This window comes from Scyliorhinus canicula, chromosome 6 (assembly GCF_902713615.1).
Source record: "Scyliorhinus canicula chromosome 6, sScyCan1.1, whole genome shotgun sequence".
Taxonomy (NCBI): Eukaryota; Metazoa; Chordata; class Chondrichthyes; order Carcharhiniformes; family Scyliorhinidae; genus Scyliorhinus; species Scyliorhinus canicula.
The window spans coordinates 10273090-10289009 of NC_052151.1; the positions used below are offsets into that span (position 1 = coordinate 10273090).

The window sequence follows — 15920 nt, forward strand, 5'->3', positions numbered from 1 at the left end:
ATTCAGCCTGCCATCAACGAACCTGCTCCGGATCTCGCTTCCGACTTTGCCTGCGATGACCCCTAGGCCCCATTCCAAGTTGGCATCATAACCACGAACAGGATGTCTTCCAAGCGTGGCACCAAACCCGTCCTCATTCACAGCATCGACCCGGATGATGAGTGGTGTGCCACCCTTACGGTCAACCGGCCCCCTGTCAGGTTCCGCCTGGGCACTGGCGCCTCCGCCAATCTCATTGCGTTGTCTGATCTTCGCAAACTCTGTGCCCAGCCTGCCATCCTGCCATCTGCGTTTCAACTGCTTGACTACAATGGCAATGCCATCGCTGCCAGCGAATCCTGCCAACTTGAGGTGACACATCGCGCTCACACAGTTGTTCCCCCGTTTGAAATCGTTGTCGCCTCAAAAGCCTCCTTGCTTGGTGCGCAGGCATGCAAGCTGCTCCATTTAGTGCAGAGGCTATACTCTCTCTCTACCAGCGACATGTTTGCATCTTCTGACACAGACTTTAGGGCACAACCCGACTCCATCATCCAGCAATACCACGATGTCTTCGAGGGCATGGGCACACTCCCGTATACATACAAGATTCTACTCAAGCCCAACGCCACGCCTGTGGTACACGCACCTCGCAGAGTCCCAGCGCCCCTTAAGGACCACCTCAAGCAACAGCTCCAAGACTTCCAGGACCAAGGGGTTATTTCCAGAGTCACGGAACCGACCGACCGGGTAAGCTCCATGGTCTGCGTTAAGAAACCGTCCGGCGAGCTGAGGATCTGCATAGATCCTAAAAATTTTAATCAGAACATCATGCGGGAGCACTACCCGATTCCGAAACGGGAGGAACTCACATCTGAAATGGCCCATGCCAAACTCTTCACAAAACCGACGCCTCAATGAGTTTCTGGCAAATCCAGCTGGATGAATCGAGCAGAAAGCTGTGTACATTCAACACACCCTTTGGCAGATACTGCTACAACCGAATGCCATTCGGCATCATCTCCGCGTCCGAAGTTTTCCATCGAATAATGGAGCAGATGATGGAGGGAATCGACGGCATCCGGGTATATGTCGATGACATTATAATCTGGTCAACCACCCCGCAGGAACACATCACCCGCCTCAAGCGCGTCTTCAGGCGCATTCACGATCATGGTCTCCGACTCAATAGGGCCAAATGCTCCTTCGGCCAGTCGAACATTAAGTTCCTGGGGGATCACATCTCCCACCTATGGGTGCGTCCGGATGAGGACAAGATTGCAGCAATCACGTCCATGAAAACGCCCGAGGACAAGAAAGCGGTCCTCCTGTTCCTGGGCATGGTGAATTTCCTCAGGAAGTTCATCCCGAATCTCGCCTCACACACCACAGCCCTCAGAGACCTGGTTCGCAAAACTTCGGACTTCCAGTGGCTCCCCGCCCACGTGCTCGAGTGGAGGGAACTGAAGGCCAAGCTATCCACGGCCCCAGTGTTGGCTTTTTCGACCCGAACAAAGAGACCAAAGCCTCCACTGATGCCAGTCAGTCTGGGATTGGAGCCGTGCTCCTGCAACGAGACGAGGTCTCGTCATGGGACCCCGTTGCATATGCGTCACGGGAAATGACCCCCACAGAACAGCGCCACGCGCAAATTGAAAAAGAGTGTCTCGGCCTTCTGACCGGAGTCGTGAAGTTCCACGACTACATATATGGACTTCTGCAGTTCACTGTTGAAACCGACCATCGTCCACTTGTCAACATTATAAAAAAGGACTTGAAGGACATGATGCCTCGCCTCCAACGCATCCTACTCAAGCTACGGAGGTATGACTTCCAACTTGTTTATACCCCTGGCAAAGACCTTGTCGTTGCCAATGCCCTCTCCAGGTCGGTCACCACTCCGTGCGATCACGAAGGGTTCATCTGCCAAATTGATGCTCAAGTTCAACTCGCAGCCTCCCACTTGCCAGCATCGGATGCACGCCTGGTACAAATTCGCCGCGAGACAGCGGCTGATCCCCTTCTGCAGCGTGTGATGCACTTAATGTCAGACGGGTGGCTCAAGGGCCAATGCCCACAATTTTACAATGTCCGTGATGACCTGGCGGTTGTTGACGGGGTGCTCCTGAAGTTGGATTGCATCGTGATCCCGCACAGCATGCGCCAGCTGGTCTTGAAGCAACTGCATGAAGGCCATCTAGAAGTGGAAAAATGTCGCCGCAGGGCCAGGGAAGCTGCCTACTGGCCGAGCATTAACGATGACATCGCCAATGCGGTACTCAACTGCCCCACCTGCCAGCGTTTTTAACCCGCCCAACCAAGGGAGACCCTGAGGCCCCATGAGTTAGTCACATCGCCCTGGACCAAGGTGGGCATCGACCTGTTCCATGCATTGGGCAGGGACTACGTCCTTATCATTGACTACTTCTCCAACTACCCGGAGGTCATCAGATTGCACAATCTCACATCTTCAGCTGTTATTCGGACGTGCAAAGAGACGTTCGCCCGGCATGGCATTCCGCTCAAGGTAATGTCAGACAATGCCCCTGTTTCACAAGCCAGGAATGGCCAGCTTCGCCCAACACTACAACTTCGCACACATCACGTCCAGTCCCCTGTACCCTCAGTCCAATGGCAAGGCAGAAAAGGGGATTCATCTAGTCAAGAGGCTGCTCTGCAAGGCTGCTGATGCCGGCTCTGACTTCCATCTTGCTCTGTTAGCCTATTGCTCCGCCCCGCTCTCCACTGGGCTGTCGCCTGCACAGTTACTGATGAACCGCACCGTCAGGACGACGGTGCCATCGATTCTCACCCCCAACCTCAATCATGTCCCCATGCTCAACCGGATGCAGATGTCTCAGATGAAACAGAAAGCTACACACGACTCACATGCTGCTGATCTCCCCGACATCCAGCCACACGACATGGTTCGCATCCATCTTCCGGATGGTGGCTGGTCTGCGCCTGCTGTTGTTCTTAGGTGGCCCCACGCTCCGTCCTCGTCCGGTTACCGGATGGATACATTCGGCGCCGCAATCGGCGTGCCCTTCGCCTTGTTCCAGAGTCGTCACGGGATCCTCCAACTAGCTCTGCTGCTGACCCTGCCATGGACTGTGCAGAGCTTCCGGTCACTCTGCCTAGCCCTGACTGTGCTGCAGCCCACCCAGCTCCTGACGCGCCAGCTATTGACCCACCCTTGAGGCGGTCAACCAGAGTTCGCCGCCCACCTCAAAGACTGAAACTTATGAACTCTGCAAATAAGTGGACTTTCTGAGCCATTTTTTCCTTCCTTGTTAAATTTGTTCTTCAGTGGTTTGTAAATAGCATTATTTTTTGTTCAAGTTCCTGCATATTAATCATCTGCACCAGGCACCTTCCTTTGTACATAGCCTTGTTTCCTGTATATAGATTTGTACATAAGTCTTCGCACCTCACACTTAGTTGGGCACATTCTTTACACACCCACACTATTTATTTTTATCACATATTCACATCAACATTTTTTGTAAAGGGGGGGAATGTCATAATATACACCAGTATATCATGGTGCAGACACATACTGATGGACATACACTGGGGCCAATCAACATGCACAAACACCGCAGCCAATCACTAGTTAGAATACACACACTATAAACGCAGAGGGCACCATGGTTCCCGCTCATTCTGGGTGCTGCCTCTCAGTAGAACAAGAACTCATCAAGTCTAGCACAGACTCACACCACGTGCTGAGAGATTCAACTGGTTCGGACAGGCTTAGGTCTCTAGTTTAACTAGCAGTTTTCGTCTGTCGATTAGTTAATAGTTAGTTAATAAAATAGAGTTGAACCTTCCTCAGTGTTGGTGGTATATGTTCACCTCGCAAGTCTACACTATCCAACACTTCAGAGACCACAAGTGATCCGCGCCCGCGTGATTCCTGACCGCAAGGACCGGGGAATCCCTGAAGGCCAGATCAAAGGGTGCTGGGCCTGTTAAATAGATATAAATGGGACATTTGCATTTATTTGCATGCTCCCACAGGCATGCGGCATGGATGTCATTCCTGCTGCCAGTGGGTGGGTCAGAGCATCGAATTGGGTCAGCACCCGGCGTCGATCCTGATTTTACCCCGAGGCCCAACTCTCCATCCCATTGAGGAATGCTATCTGGACGTCCCGGGACGGAGAAACCCACCCCTGATGTCTGGGATTCCACCTCCACTGTCCTTCAGAAAGAACGTGTCTTTTGGCCAGGCCACTGTGGGCAGAAGGGAGGGCTTCCTGCTACTATCCCGAGAAAGCAGCACACCCTGCCTTTCCTAAATTCTTCTGGGAGATCTGGTTGAAGCATAGAGCTACACATTAACATTAACATCCCTGTGTCAGCTGGTCTTGAAGAATCTTGAATGACAGCCAAACTGATGATCCTTGCCTGCAGTGAGTGACTGAACATCTGGGCGTCCTTAACCTCTGGTACCCAGATCTTTGTCACCAAGAGATAACAGCAGAGATTGCGAATTTTTGCCTGTCCCAAGATTCACATGAATGCATATGTAATCAGCTGAAAAGGGCATGATCATGATTGTGTGTGTTCACTCACCTCTGACCCCATAGGAATCACTCCCACTTCTTTACTAACCACTGTACTTGGACTTCAGAGCAGTAGACTTTGCCCAATGTCACTGACTTCATCAGGTGATGTATTAACTTTTATCATGGAAAGTAGCATTTTGTTTCTTCAGTCTTTGAAATTGATTGTTTATACTTAATTGGCTAGATCAAGTTATTAGCCTATTTTTTTTCATTCGTTCATGGGACGTGGGCATTGCTGGCTGTGCCAGTATTTATTGCCCATCCCTAATTGCCCTTGAGGGGGGCATTTAAGAGTCAGCCACATGTAGGCCAGACCAGGTAAGGACGACACATTTCCTTCCCTGAAGGATTATCAGTGAACCAAATGGATTTTTATGACAATCGACAATGGTTTCATGGTTATCGTTAGACTTTTAAGTGCCGATTTTTATTTAAATGAAATTTCACCGTCCGCCATGGTAGGATTTGAACGTGGATTCCCAGAGCATTACCCTGGGTTTCTGGTCTAGTGACTATGCCACTGCCTTTCCATAAACCTATGTTTAACTCTTTGGCATAATTGCTTGTCTTAACAGAGAAATGTGCAGGATGAATTGGTGCAAGTCCAACCCAAATTTAAGGCTAACTTGCTGGAGTCAGTGGACGTTTTCCAGAAGGAAGTGCTCAAATATGGTCGACAATATGAAAAGGTAAATGTTTTATTTAAATATTTCTGGCTGTATTAAATCTGCTGAATGTTGTTAGTAAGATCCAGTATGGATCGATTATGTTTTATTTAAAGTAAACAACATTTGATATTCAAGGTACTTGCTCAGTGAATAAAGCCATTACAGATGAGATGCCTGTAGTCTGACAGCTCACTGAATTATGCCCACTAAATCAACACTGCTGTACTTGAGCGCCACTGATTTCAACTTAGCAGTTAACCATTGGTGTGCATCACTGACCAAGTAGGCAACAACATACATCCTCTTCGACAGTGAGCTTGGGCACATTGGCTGAGGCGAGCCATCAAATTTGCACTGAGAAGCGTTTTTACAGGTGACCCCCCCCCCCCCACCCCACCCCATTGACAGGGTTGTGTGCAAGATCCAGAGTGAAGTTTGCGACAATGTTTGCATCTGAGATGAGAGCTCAGGTAGAAGTTGAGAAGCCAAAGCCATGACCACTCAGTCAAGTTGCGTGGGCCAACGGTAATATGAGATTTTGTCCATTAAGTGAGCCGATGAAGGGCCGTTCATCAATGTGATGGCCAGCACATGAATCTCTGGCCGGCCAAACGCTGCTACCGGTGGACCCGTCGAGGCAAAAGCTAATTGTCAACTCTCTCCCTTTAATTTTGAAGTGATTGCACGAGGGAGATGTGGAGACTGTGGAACTGGCTATCATCCTCATAGAGAATAGAGAGGAGAGAAGGTGTCAAAGAGGTGTCTGATGTGTTGGGCGCTCTGGATCCTTGAAACACATACAGGCCACCAACACCTAAAATAGTTCAACACTATTTTATTAAATTTTAAACTGCTAAACATACTATTACTGTGGGTTACACAATGCTAGATTAACTAGAGATCTGTGCCTGTCCTAACCAGTCGAATCACTCAGCACGTGGTGAGAGTCTGTGCTGTAACTGATAAGCTCTTGTGCTGCATCCCGAATGAGTGGGAAGAGTGATGCCCTCTGTCTTTATAGTGAGTGTGTTCTAACTGGTAATTGGCTGCGGTTTTTGTGCATGTTGATTGGTCCTAGTGTATGTCCATCAGTGTGTGTGTCTGCACCATGATATCCTGGTGTATATTTTGACATCCCTCCTTTTAAACAAATGTGTCTATGTGACAATAAATAGTGTGAGTGCGTGAAGAATGTTCCTAACTACATGTGTGGTGCAAAGACGTATTTACAGAACTATGTACAAGGGAAGGTGCCTGGTGCAGAAAAGTAGTATGCAACACATTGAATGAGAACAGTGCTATATACAAACCAAGAGAAAACGAGTAAACAAGGCAGTCTCTGAGGTGGGCGACAAATTCTGGTTGACCGCCTCAAGGGTGGGTTGGGAGCCGCCAGGTCAGGAGCTGAGTGGGCTGCAACACAGTCAGGAGGAGGCAGAGGGATCGGAAGCTCTACACAGTCCATGGCAGGGTCAGCAGGGGAGCGATCCGGACGATCCCGTGGCGATCGTGGAACAAAGTGAAGGGCACGCCGATTGCGGCGCAGAATGCATCCATCTGGTAGCCGAAACCAGGAAGGAGCGGGGGGCCATCTGCCTAAGGACAACAGCAGTTGCAGACCAGCCACCATCCGGGAGACGGACGCGAACATTGTCGTTCGGCGCGATAGCAGGGAGATCAGCAGCACGTGAATCATGATTCGCCTTTTGCTGCGCCCAAGACGTCTGCATCTTGCGAAGAAAAACTGGAACATGGTCGAGATTGGGTACATGGATAGACGGCACCGTCGCCCTCACAACCAGTGGAGAGCGGGTTGGAGCGATAGGCCAACAGGGCTATATAGAAGTCAGATCCGGCATCGGCAGCCTTGTAGAGGAGCGTCTTGACTATGTGAATCCCCTTTTCTGCTTTGCCATTGGACTGAGGGTACAGGGGACTGGATGTAACGTGGGCGAAATTGTACCGCCGGGCGAAACTGGCCCATTCCTGGCTGGTGAAGCAGGGGCCATTGTCCAACATCACCGTGAGTGGGATGCCGTGCCGAGCAAATGTCTCTTTGCACGCCCGAATGACAGCGGACGAAGTGAGGTCGTGCAATCTGATTACCTCCGGGTAGTTTGAAAAGTAATCTACAATCAGGACATAGTCCCTACCCAATGCGTGGAACAGGTCGATGCCCACCTTGGTCCAAGGCGACGTGACCGACTCATGGGGCATTAGAGTCTCCCGTGGTTGGGCCGGCTGAAAACGCTGGCAGGTGGGGCAGTTGAGTACTGCGTTGGCAATGTCGTCATTGATACCAGGCCAATACACAGCTTCCCGGGCCCTTCGGCGACATTTTGCAACGCCCAGATGGCCCTCGTGTAACTGTTCCAGGACCAGCTGGCGCATGCTGTGCGGGATCACAATGTGGTCTAGCTTCAGGAGAACCCCATCAACGACTGCCAGATCATCTGGAACGTTATAAAACTGCAGGCATTGGCCCTTGAGCCACCCGACCGTCATGTGGCGCATGACACGCTGTAGCAGGGGGTCATCCGCTGCCTCGCGGCAAATTGAAAAAAAATGAAATGAAAATGAAATTAAAATCGCTTATTGTCACGAGTAGGCTTCAATGAAGTTACTGTGAAAAGCCCCTAGTCGCCACATTCTGGCGCCTGTCCGGGGACGCTGGTACGGGAATCGAACCGTGCTGCTGGCCTGCTTGGTCTGCTTTAAAAGCCAGCGATTTAGCCCAGTGAGCTAAACCAGCCACTTTGTATCAGGCGTGCACCCGATGCAGGTAAATGGGAGGCTGCAAACTCAACCTGGGCGTCGACCTGGCAAACAAACCCCTCAGTGTCACATGGAGTGGTGACTGACCTGGAGAGGGCGTCCGCAGCGATGAGGTCCTTGCCTGGGGTATACATGAGTTGGAAATCATACCGCCGGAGCTTGAGCAGGATGCGCTGGAGGCGAGGCGTCATGTCGTTCAAGTCCTTCTGTATTATATTGACGAGCGTGCGATGGTCGGTCTCGACAGTGAATTGGGGAAGCCCATAAACATAGCCGTGAAACTTCACAACACTGGTCAGAAGGCCGAGGCACTCCTTTTCTATCTGCGCCTAGCGCTGCTCCGTGGGGGTCATTGCACGTGACACATATACGCAATGGGGGCCCATGACAATGCTCATCACGCAGCAGAAGCATGGCTCCAATGCCAGACTGACTGGTTCCGTAGAGATTTTTGTCTCTTTTGCCGGATCAAAGAAGACCAGAACTGGGGCCGTGGATAATTTGGCCTTCAGTTCCCTCCATTCGAGCTCGTGGGCAGGGAGCCACTGGAAGTCCGTCGTCTTCCTGACCAGGTTCCTGAGAGCCGTGGTATGCGAGGCGAGGTTAGGGATGAATTTCCCTAAAAAGTTTACCATTCCTAAAAACCGGAGGACCACTTTCTTGTCGTCGGGCGTTTTCATGGCAGTGATTGCAGCAACTTTGTCCTCATCCGGCCGCACACCCAAATGGGATATGTGGTCCCCTAGGAATTTGATATCTGACAGACTGAAAGAGCATTTAGCTCTATTGAGGCGGAGGCCATGCTCGTGTATGCGCTTGAAAACACGCTTGAGGCGACTGATCGATTGGGGCAGCAGGGTAGCATGGTGGTTAGCATACATGCTTCACAGCTCCAGGGTCCCAGGTTCGATTCCCGGCTGGGTCACTGTCTGTGTGGAGTCTGCACGACCTCCCCCTGTGTGCGTGGGTTTCCTCCGGGTGCTCCGGTTTCCTCCCACAGTCCAAAGATGTGCGGTTTAGGTGGATTGGCCATGCTAAATTGCCCGTAGTGTCCTAAAAAAAAAAGTAAGGTTAAGGGGGGGGGTTGTTGGGTTACGGGTATAGGGTGGATGCGTGGGTTTGAGTAGGGTGATCATGGCTCGGCACAACATTGAGGGCCGAAGGGCCTGTTCTGTGCTGTACTGTTCTATGGTTCTATGATGTGCTCCTGCGGGGTGGTGGACCAGATTATTATGTCATCGACGTAGACGCGAACACCTTCGATTCCCTCCATCATTTGTTCCATGATGCTGTGAAACACCTCGGACGCCGAGATGATCCCAAATGGCATTCTGTTGTCGCAATATCTTCGAAAGGGAGTATTGAATGTGCATAGCTTTCTGCTAGTTTCATCTAGCTGGATTTGCCAGAAGCCTTTTGAGGTGTCGAGCTTTGTGAAGAGCTTGGCGTGAGCCATTTACATGTGAGTTCTTCACGTTTGGGAATTGGGTAGTGCTTCCTCATGATATTTCGATTAAGATCCTTAGGATCTATGCAAATTCTTAATTCACCGGACGGCTTCTTCACACAGACCATGGAACTCACCCAGTCGGTTGGTTCCGTGACCCTGGAGATCACTCCTTGGTCCTGGAGGTCTTGGAGCTGTTGCTTAAGGCGGTCCTTAAGGGGCGCTGGGACTCTGCGAGGTGAGTGTACCACAGGCGTGGCGTTCGTCTTGAGTAGAATCTTGTATGTATACGGGAGCGTGCCCATGCCCTCGAAGACGTTGTGGTACTGCTGGATGATGCAGTCGAGTTGCGCCCTGAAGTCGGTGTCAGGATAGGCAGACACATCGATGGGAGAGGGAGAGTGAATCCTCTGCACCAAGTTCAGCAGCTTACATGCCTGCGCACCAAGCAAGGAGGTTTTCGACGAAGCAACAATTTCAAACGACAAGACGACTGTCTGAGCACGATGCGTCACCTCCAGTTGGCATGAGCCGCTGGCAGCAATGGCATTTCCGTTGTAATCAAGCAGTTGGCATGCAGATGGCAGGATGGCTGGCTTGACACAAAGACTTTGAAGGTCAGACCGTGCAATGAGATTGGGGGAGGCACCGGTGTCCAGGCGGAACCGTATTTGGGACCGGTTGACCGTAAGGGTGGCACACCACTCATCATCTGGATCGATGCTGTGTATCGGAATGGGCTTGGTGCTGTGCTTTGGAGACATCCTGTGCTTTGTTATGATGCCGACTTGAAAAGGGGCCTGCAGGTCATCGCTGTCGGGGGACAGGTCTGGGACAGGCTCGTTGACTGTGGCCTGAATGGCCCAGACATCCTTGCGAGGCTGGCTGGATCGACGAAAACTAGCAGGCTGAGTTGATTTGCATGAAGCAGCATAGTGGCCAGGCTTGCCACGCTGCAAACATCGTCGGGACTTGGCGGGACACTGCCGCTTTGAGTGGGCGGAGCCACAGTTGCCGCACGCCGTTCTGTCAGTGTGTTCGTTGCGCCACCACGTATGCGCAGTGCGATGCTGCGTGGTGCGTTCCTGTGCATTACGTTCATCGGCGTCGCCGTCCCCTCGTTCGGTGCGTCCAAGCGCGGGAGCCCGCGAAAAGCACGCAAAATGGCCACCTTCATCCAGGCTGAGGCCCTGGAGCGATTTGATGACTTGGACCCGTTCTGCCTCGTGGGGAGCTTGCCGCGCCATTTCAGCCGCCTGGATGTGGGAATACCGAGTGGTGGCGTGCTCGTGGAGCACGCAGGTCTTAATGGCAGTCGACAGGGTGAGCTACTTGACCGTAAGAAGTTGCTGGCGAAGGGGGTCCGACTGAACACCGAAAACGATCTGGTCGCGTATCATGGAGTCGGAGGTGGACCCGTAGTTGCAGGACTGCGCAAGGATACGGATGTGGGTGATAAAGGACTGGAAAGGTTCGTCCTTACCCTGTCAGCGCTGCTGAAAAATATAGCGCCCGAAGCTTTCGTTCGCCTCGACGTTGAAGTGGCTGTCAAACTTTAGGAGGACCGTCTTGAACTTAGATTTATCTTCCCCATCGTCGAAGGTGAGAGAATTAAAGATGTGGATGGCGGCTGTGGAGAGGAAGAGAGCAATCTTCCGTGCGTCTGAGGCAGCTTCCAGGTCCATGGCCTCAAGGTATAGCTCGAAGCACTGTTTGAAGATCTTCCAGTTGGAACCCAGGTTGCCGGTAATGTGGAGCGGCGGCGGCGGGCGGACGCTGTACATGTTGCAGGATGGCTGTAGACTGGTGGAAGGCTGATCACTGACAGGTAGGTCTCAGAAGTTCTAACATCCCTCAACTACTGGTACCATGATGTGTTGGGCGCTCTGGATCCTTGAAACACATACAAGCCACCAACACTTAAAATAGTTCAACACTATTTTATTAAATTATAAACTGCTATTATAAATTATAAACATACTATTACTGTGGGTTACACGATGCTAGATTAACTAGAGACCTGTGCCTGTCCTAACCAGTCGAATCACTCAGCACGTGGTGAGAGTCTGTGCTGTAACTGATAAGCTCTTGTGCTGCATCCCGAATGAGCGGGAAGAGTGACGCCCTCTGTCTTTATAGTGAGTGTTCCAACTGGTGATTGGCTGCGGTGTTTGTGCATGTTGATTGGTCCTAGTGTATGTCCATCAGTGTGTGTGTCTGCACCATGATATACTGGTGGATATTATGACAGTGTCTGGCTCTCCAGGGAAACGAGGAGCACCCTGAGCAGGTAGGACCAGCAGGGGCTGCTCCACAGTCACAGGAGGTACCCCAGAGAAAGATCGCTTGGAGGTTCCAGACAGTGCCTGACCTTCCATGCAGATGAGTGAGAACCAGTGTCGGAAAAGACTTTGCCTGTCAAGTGAATTGGTGGCTCACTTACTCACCCTTATTCAGGATTTCATCCCATGGGGATTGAAAACCATCCTCCTCTTGTGGCATTTAAAGTCAGATCCACCCTCAACTTTCACTTGACTGGCTCCATCAAGGCTCCACAGGTGACCTTTGTGGCATCTTGCAAGCCTGCGCACATAAGTGCATCAAGGTGATGACGGGTGCCACTACGATACAAATACTGTGGCACTACGACTGGCTCTGGGGCACAGCCGGAAAGGGTCATGGTAAACAGGACCGTAGTGATAGGAGACTTGATCGTTAGGGAGACAGACAGGAGATTCTGTGGCTGAAAACAGGAGTCCAGGATGGTGTGTTGCCTCCCGGGTGTCAGAGTCAAGGATATCTCTGAGCGGTGCAGAACATTCTCAAGGGGGAGGGGGAGCAGCCAGAAGTCGCTGTGCATGTTGGCACATATTACATAAATAGAAATAGGGATGAGGACCTGAAGAGTGATTATAGAGAGTGAGGAAAAAGGTAAAGAAGCAGGACCTCGAGGGTGGTAATCTTGGGATTACTTCCAGTATCACGTGCTACTGAGGGTAAGAAGAGGAGAATATGGCACTGAATGCGTGGCTAAAGAATTGGTGCAGGGGGCAGTGATTCAGATTCTTAGATCACTGGGATCTTTCCTGGGGCAGAGGTGACCTCTTTAAGAGGGATGTGTTGCATCTGAACTGGAGGGGGTTCAATGTCCTAGGGGGCAGATTTGCTAATGCTACAAGGGAGGGTTTAAACTAGATTGGCCGGGGGGGGGGGGGGGGGGGGGGGGGGGGGGGGGGGGGGGGATTCTCAGCAGCAGGAAAGCAAATGAGGGGCTGAAAGGAGATGCAGTACTCAGCAACTGCAAGCTGAATAGATATGATAGGCAGGAGCATGACAGGGAGCGGGGGAAACCTGTTGGATTAAATTGCATCTATTTCAATGCAGGAAGGTTGACCGGTAAGGTTGATGAACTCAGCGCATGGTAGGTACGTAGGACTGGGATTATAGGCATAACTGAAGCGAGGGACAGGACTAGAACATAGAATATACAGTGCAGAAAGAGGCCATTCGGCCCATCGAGTCTGCACCGACCCATTTAAGTCCTCACTTCCACCCTATCCCCGTAACCCAATAACCCCTCCTAACCTTTTTTATGGTCACTAAGAGCAATTTATCATGGCCAAGCCACCTAACCTGCACGTCTTTGGACTGTGGGAGGAAACCGGAGCACCCGGAGAAAACCTATGCACACATGGGGAGAACGTGCAGACTCCACACAGACAGTGAACCAGCAGGGAATTTAAACTGGGACCCTGGCACTGTGAAGCCACTGTGCTATCCACTTGTGCTACCATGCTGCCCCGCAGCTTAATGTTCCAACTGGGACAGAGGTGGAGGGAAGAGAGGAGGGGGAGTTGCATTTTTGATTAAGGGAGCATTACGGCAGTATCCAGAGATGAAATAACCAAGGGATTATCCAGCGAGGCTTGGTGGGTGGAACTAAAAAAATGAGAAGGGAATGGTGACCTTATTGAGGTTGTACAATAGGCCACCAAATAGTCAACAGGAATTAGAAGAACAAATATGCAGGGAGATTGGAGAGACTTACAGGAGTTTCAGGGTTGTCATAGTAGGGGATTTTAATTTTCTTAACATAGACTGGGACTGCCATAGTGTTAAAGGTTTAGATGGGCTGGAATTTTTTAAGTGTGTTCAGGAAAATTTCCTTAGGAAGTATGTGGAGGGTTCTACTCGGAAAGGGAAATATCCTGACCTACTCTTGGGAAATAGGGCAGTGCAAGTGACTGAGGTGATGGTGGGGGGCCACTTTGGGACAGGTGACCATAGTTCTATTAATTATAAAATAGTTTTGGAAAGGGACAAAACTGGTCTACAGGTGCAAGTTCTATAGGGCAAGGTGAATTTTGATGTAATTAGACAGGAGCTTGCAAGAGTTCGACCATAAGACTATAAGACATAGGTGCAGAATTAGGCCACTCGGCCCATTGAGTCTGCTCCACCATTCAATCATGGCTGATATTTTTCTCATCCCCATTGTCCTGCCTTCTCCCCATATGTGAGACAAGACTTGACACTTTCAATGCCACATAATGATGCAATTACTGCTGTGAATTAGATCTGGACCAGCCGAGGGAACTCAACCTAAACTGCATGTCTGGAGTTCGGACACTAATACTGAGGAGACCCAGGTGTCGCTGCACTATCATTGCTGATGAGCCAACCTCAATTATTGCTGTTCCTTGAGGATTAATGTTCAAAACTTTGAAATCATACACACTTAATAAAGATTTAAACACACCTCCCTGACAAAACACACGGGTCCAGATACCAGTTGTACTGCAGATGACTGTTCCATGGAGCATACGGGGGCTATTGGGCACCCCAAGGGTGGAGGAGGTGATATTGCCCGTGCTGGTGACTCCGGCAGTTGAGCTGCTGGAACACCGCAGCACCTCAGACTCCAACCCCCCCCCCCCCCCCCCCCCTCCCAACCACCACCACCCCCTCCAGTCCCTGGTGGATTAATGTTCAAAACTTTCAAACCATACACACCTAAAAAAGATTTAAACACACATCCCTGACAAAACACAAGGGTCCAGATACCAGTTGCACTGTGGATGACTGGCCCATGGAGTATACGGTGGGAGGGAGCAATGGGCAGATGTTGTGAATGGGCTGGACACCCCCCTCAATCCCCCCCACCCCCAATCAATCATCCACACAACTGTCACCCCAGGAATCCGATGGGACTGTGAGATGGAATGGCCAGCAGGCTTGCAGGGATCACCGAGGGGGACAGTGAAAAGTGCTACCGTAGGCAGGAGTCAGACATTGGCAAACAATGCAGAGTACCAGAGCTCATCGCAGAGTGGGTTGTCTTCATCCTCCATTCCATGGACCAGGCCCGGTGTTATTACCAACTCAGGGTCCACACCTTGTAGTGTTGCAGGAATGTATCACGGAAGGGGTTGCAGGAGGGGTATGACCGGGGGGGGGGGGGGAGCGGTGTCCATGCCCCTGGCAAAGAGGGAGCAGTTAAGACTCAACCAAATTGCTGTGGGCCTGGAGTCACATGTAGGCCAGATCAGGGGCGAAATTCTCCGACACCACGCACGGTTGGAGAATCGGCCGGCAGCGGCGTTAATCCCGCTCCCGCCGGGTTTTTTATTCTCCAACCGGCGAAAAACCAGCGTTGTGCAAATCCCGCCGGCAGCCTCTGAAAACAGCTGGCGCCGGCGGGATGTCATTATATTTTTCTTTTCCCAAATCTCCGGCCCGAATGGGCCGAAGTCCCGCCGATGTGGCCACGGGTCACGTCGGCGACAAACAGAGTAGCTTTAAAACGGCGTCAACCATTGATGATGGTTGATGCCGTTCAGTGTCCGAGGGCGAGTGGGGCGGGAGGGGGGGGGGGGGTTGCGGCGTGGGGGGGGGGGGGTTGCGGCGTGGGGGGGGGGGGTTGCGGCGTGGGGGGGGGGTTGCGGCGTTGGGGGGGGGGGTTGCGGCGTTGGGGGGGGTTGCGGCGTTGGGGGGGGGTTGCGGCGTTGGGGGGGTTGCGGCGTTGGGGGGGTTGCGGCGTTTGGGGGGGTTGCGGCGTTTGGGGGGGTTGCGGCATTTGGTGGGGGGTTGCGGCGTTTGGGGGGGCTTACGGCGTTGGGGGGGTTGCGGCGTTGGGGGGGGTTGCGGCGTTGGGGGGGGGGGGTTGCGGCGTTGGGGGGGTTGCGGCGTTTGGGGGGGGTGCGGCGTTTGGGGGGTTGCGGCTTTGGGGGGGTTGGGCGTTTGGGGGGGTTGCGGCGTTTGGGGGGGTTTGTGGCGTTTGGGGGGGTTGCGGCGTTTGGGGGGGTTGCGGCATTTGGGGGGGTTGCGGCGTTGGAGGGGGGTTGCGGCGTTGGAGCGGGGTTGCGGCGTTTGGGGGGGGGTTTGGGGGTTTGTTGGGGGTGCGGCGTTTGGGGGGTTTGGGGGGCGTTGAGGGGGGTTGGGGGGGCGGGGGGGTGGTGTTGCTGGCGTTGGGGTGGG

General features: G+C 52.1%; 1 protein-coding gene across 6 annotated transcripts in view; it reads left to right on the forward strand.

Moving 5' to 3' along the window:
• The window catches only part of LOC119966976 (dynein heavy chain 8, axonemal-like), a 1648910-nt gene that overhangs the window by 817490 nt on the left and 815500 nt on the right, over positions 1-15920 (forward strand). For all 6 annotated transcript variants that reach the window (XM_038798944.1, XM_038798946.1, XM_038798947.1 and 3 more), the window contains one exon: positions 5129-5242. In XM_038798944.1, the coding sequence (XP_038654872.1) occupies positions 5129-5242 (114 nt within the window). The remainder of the gene's footprint in view (positions 1-5128; positions 5243-15920) is intronic.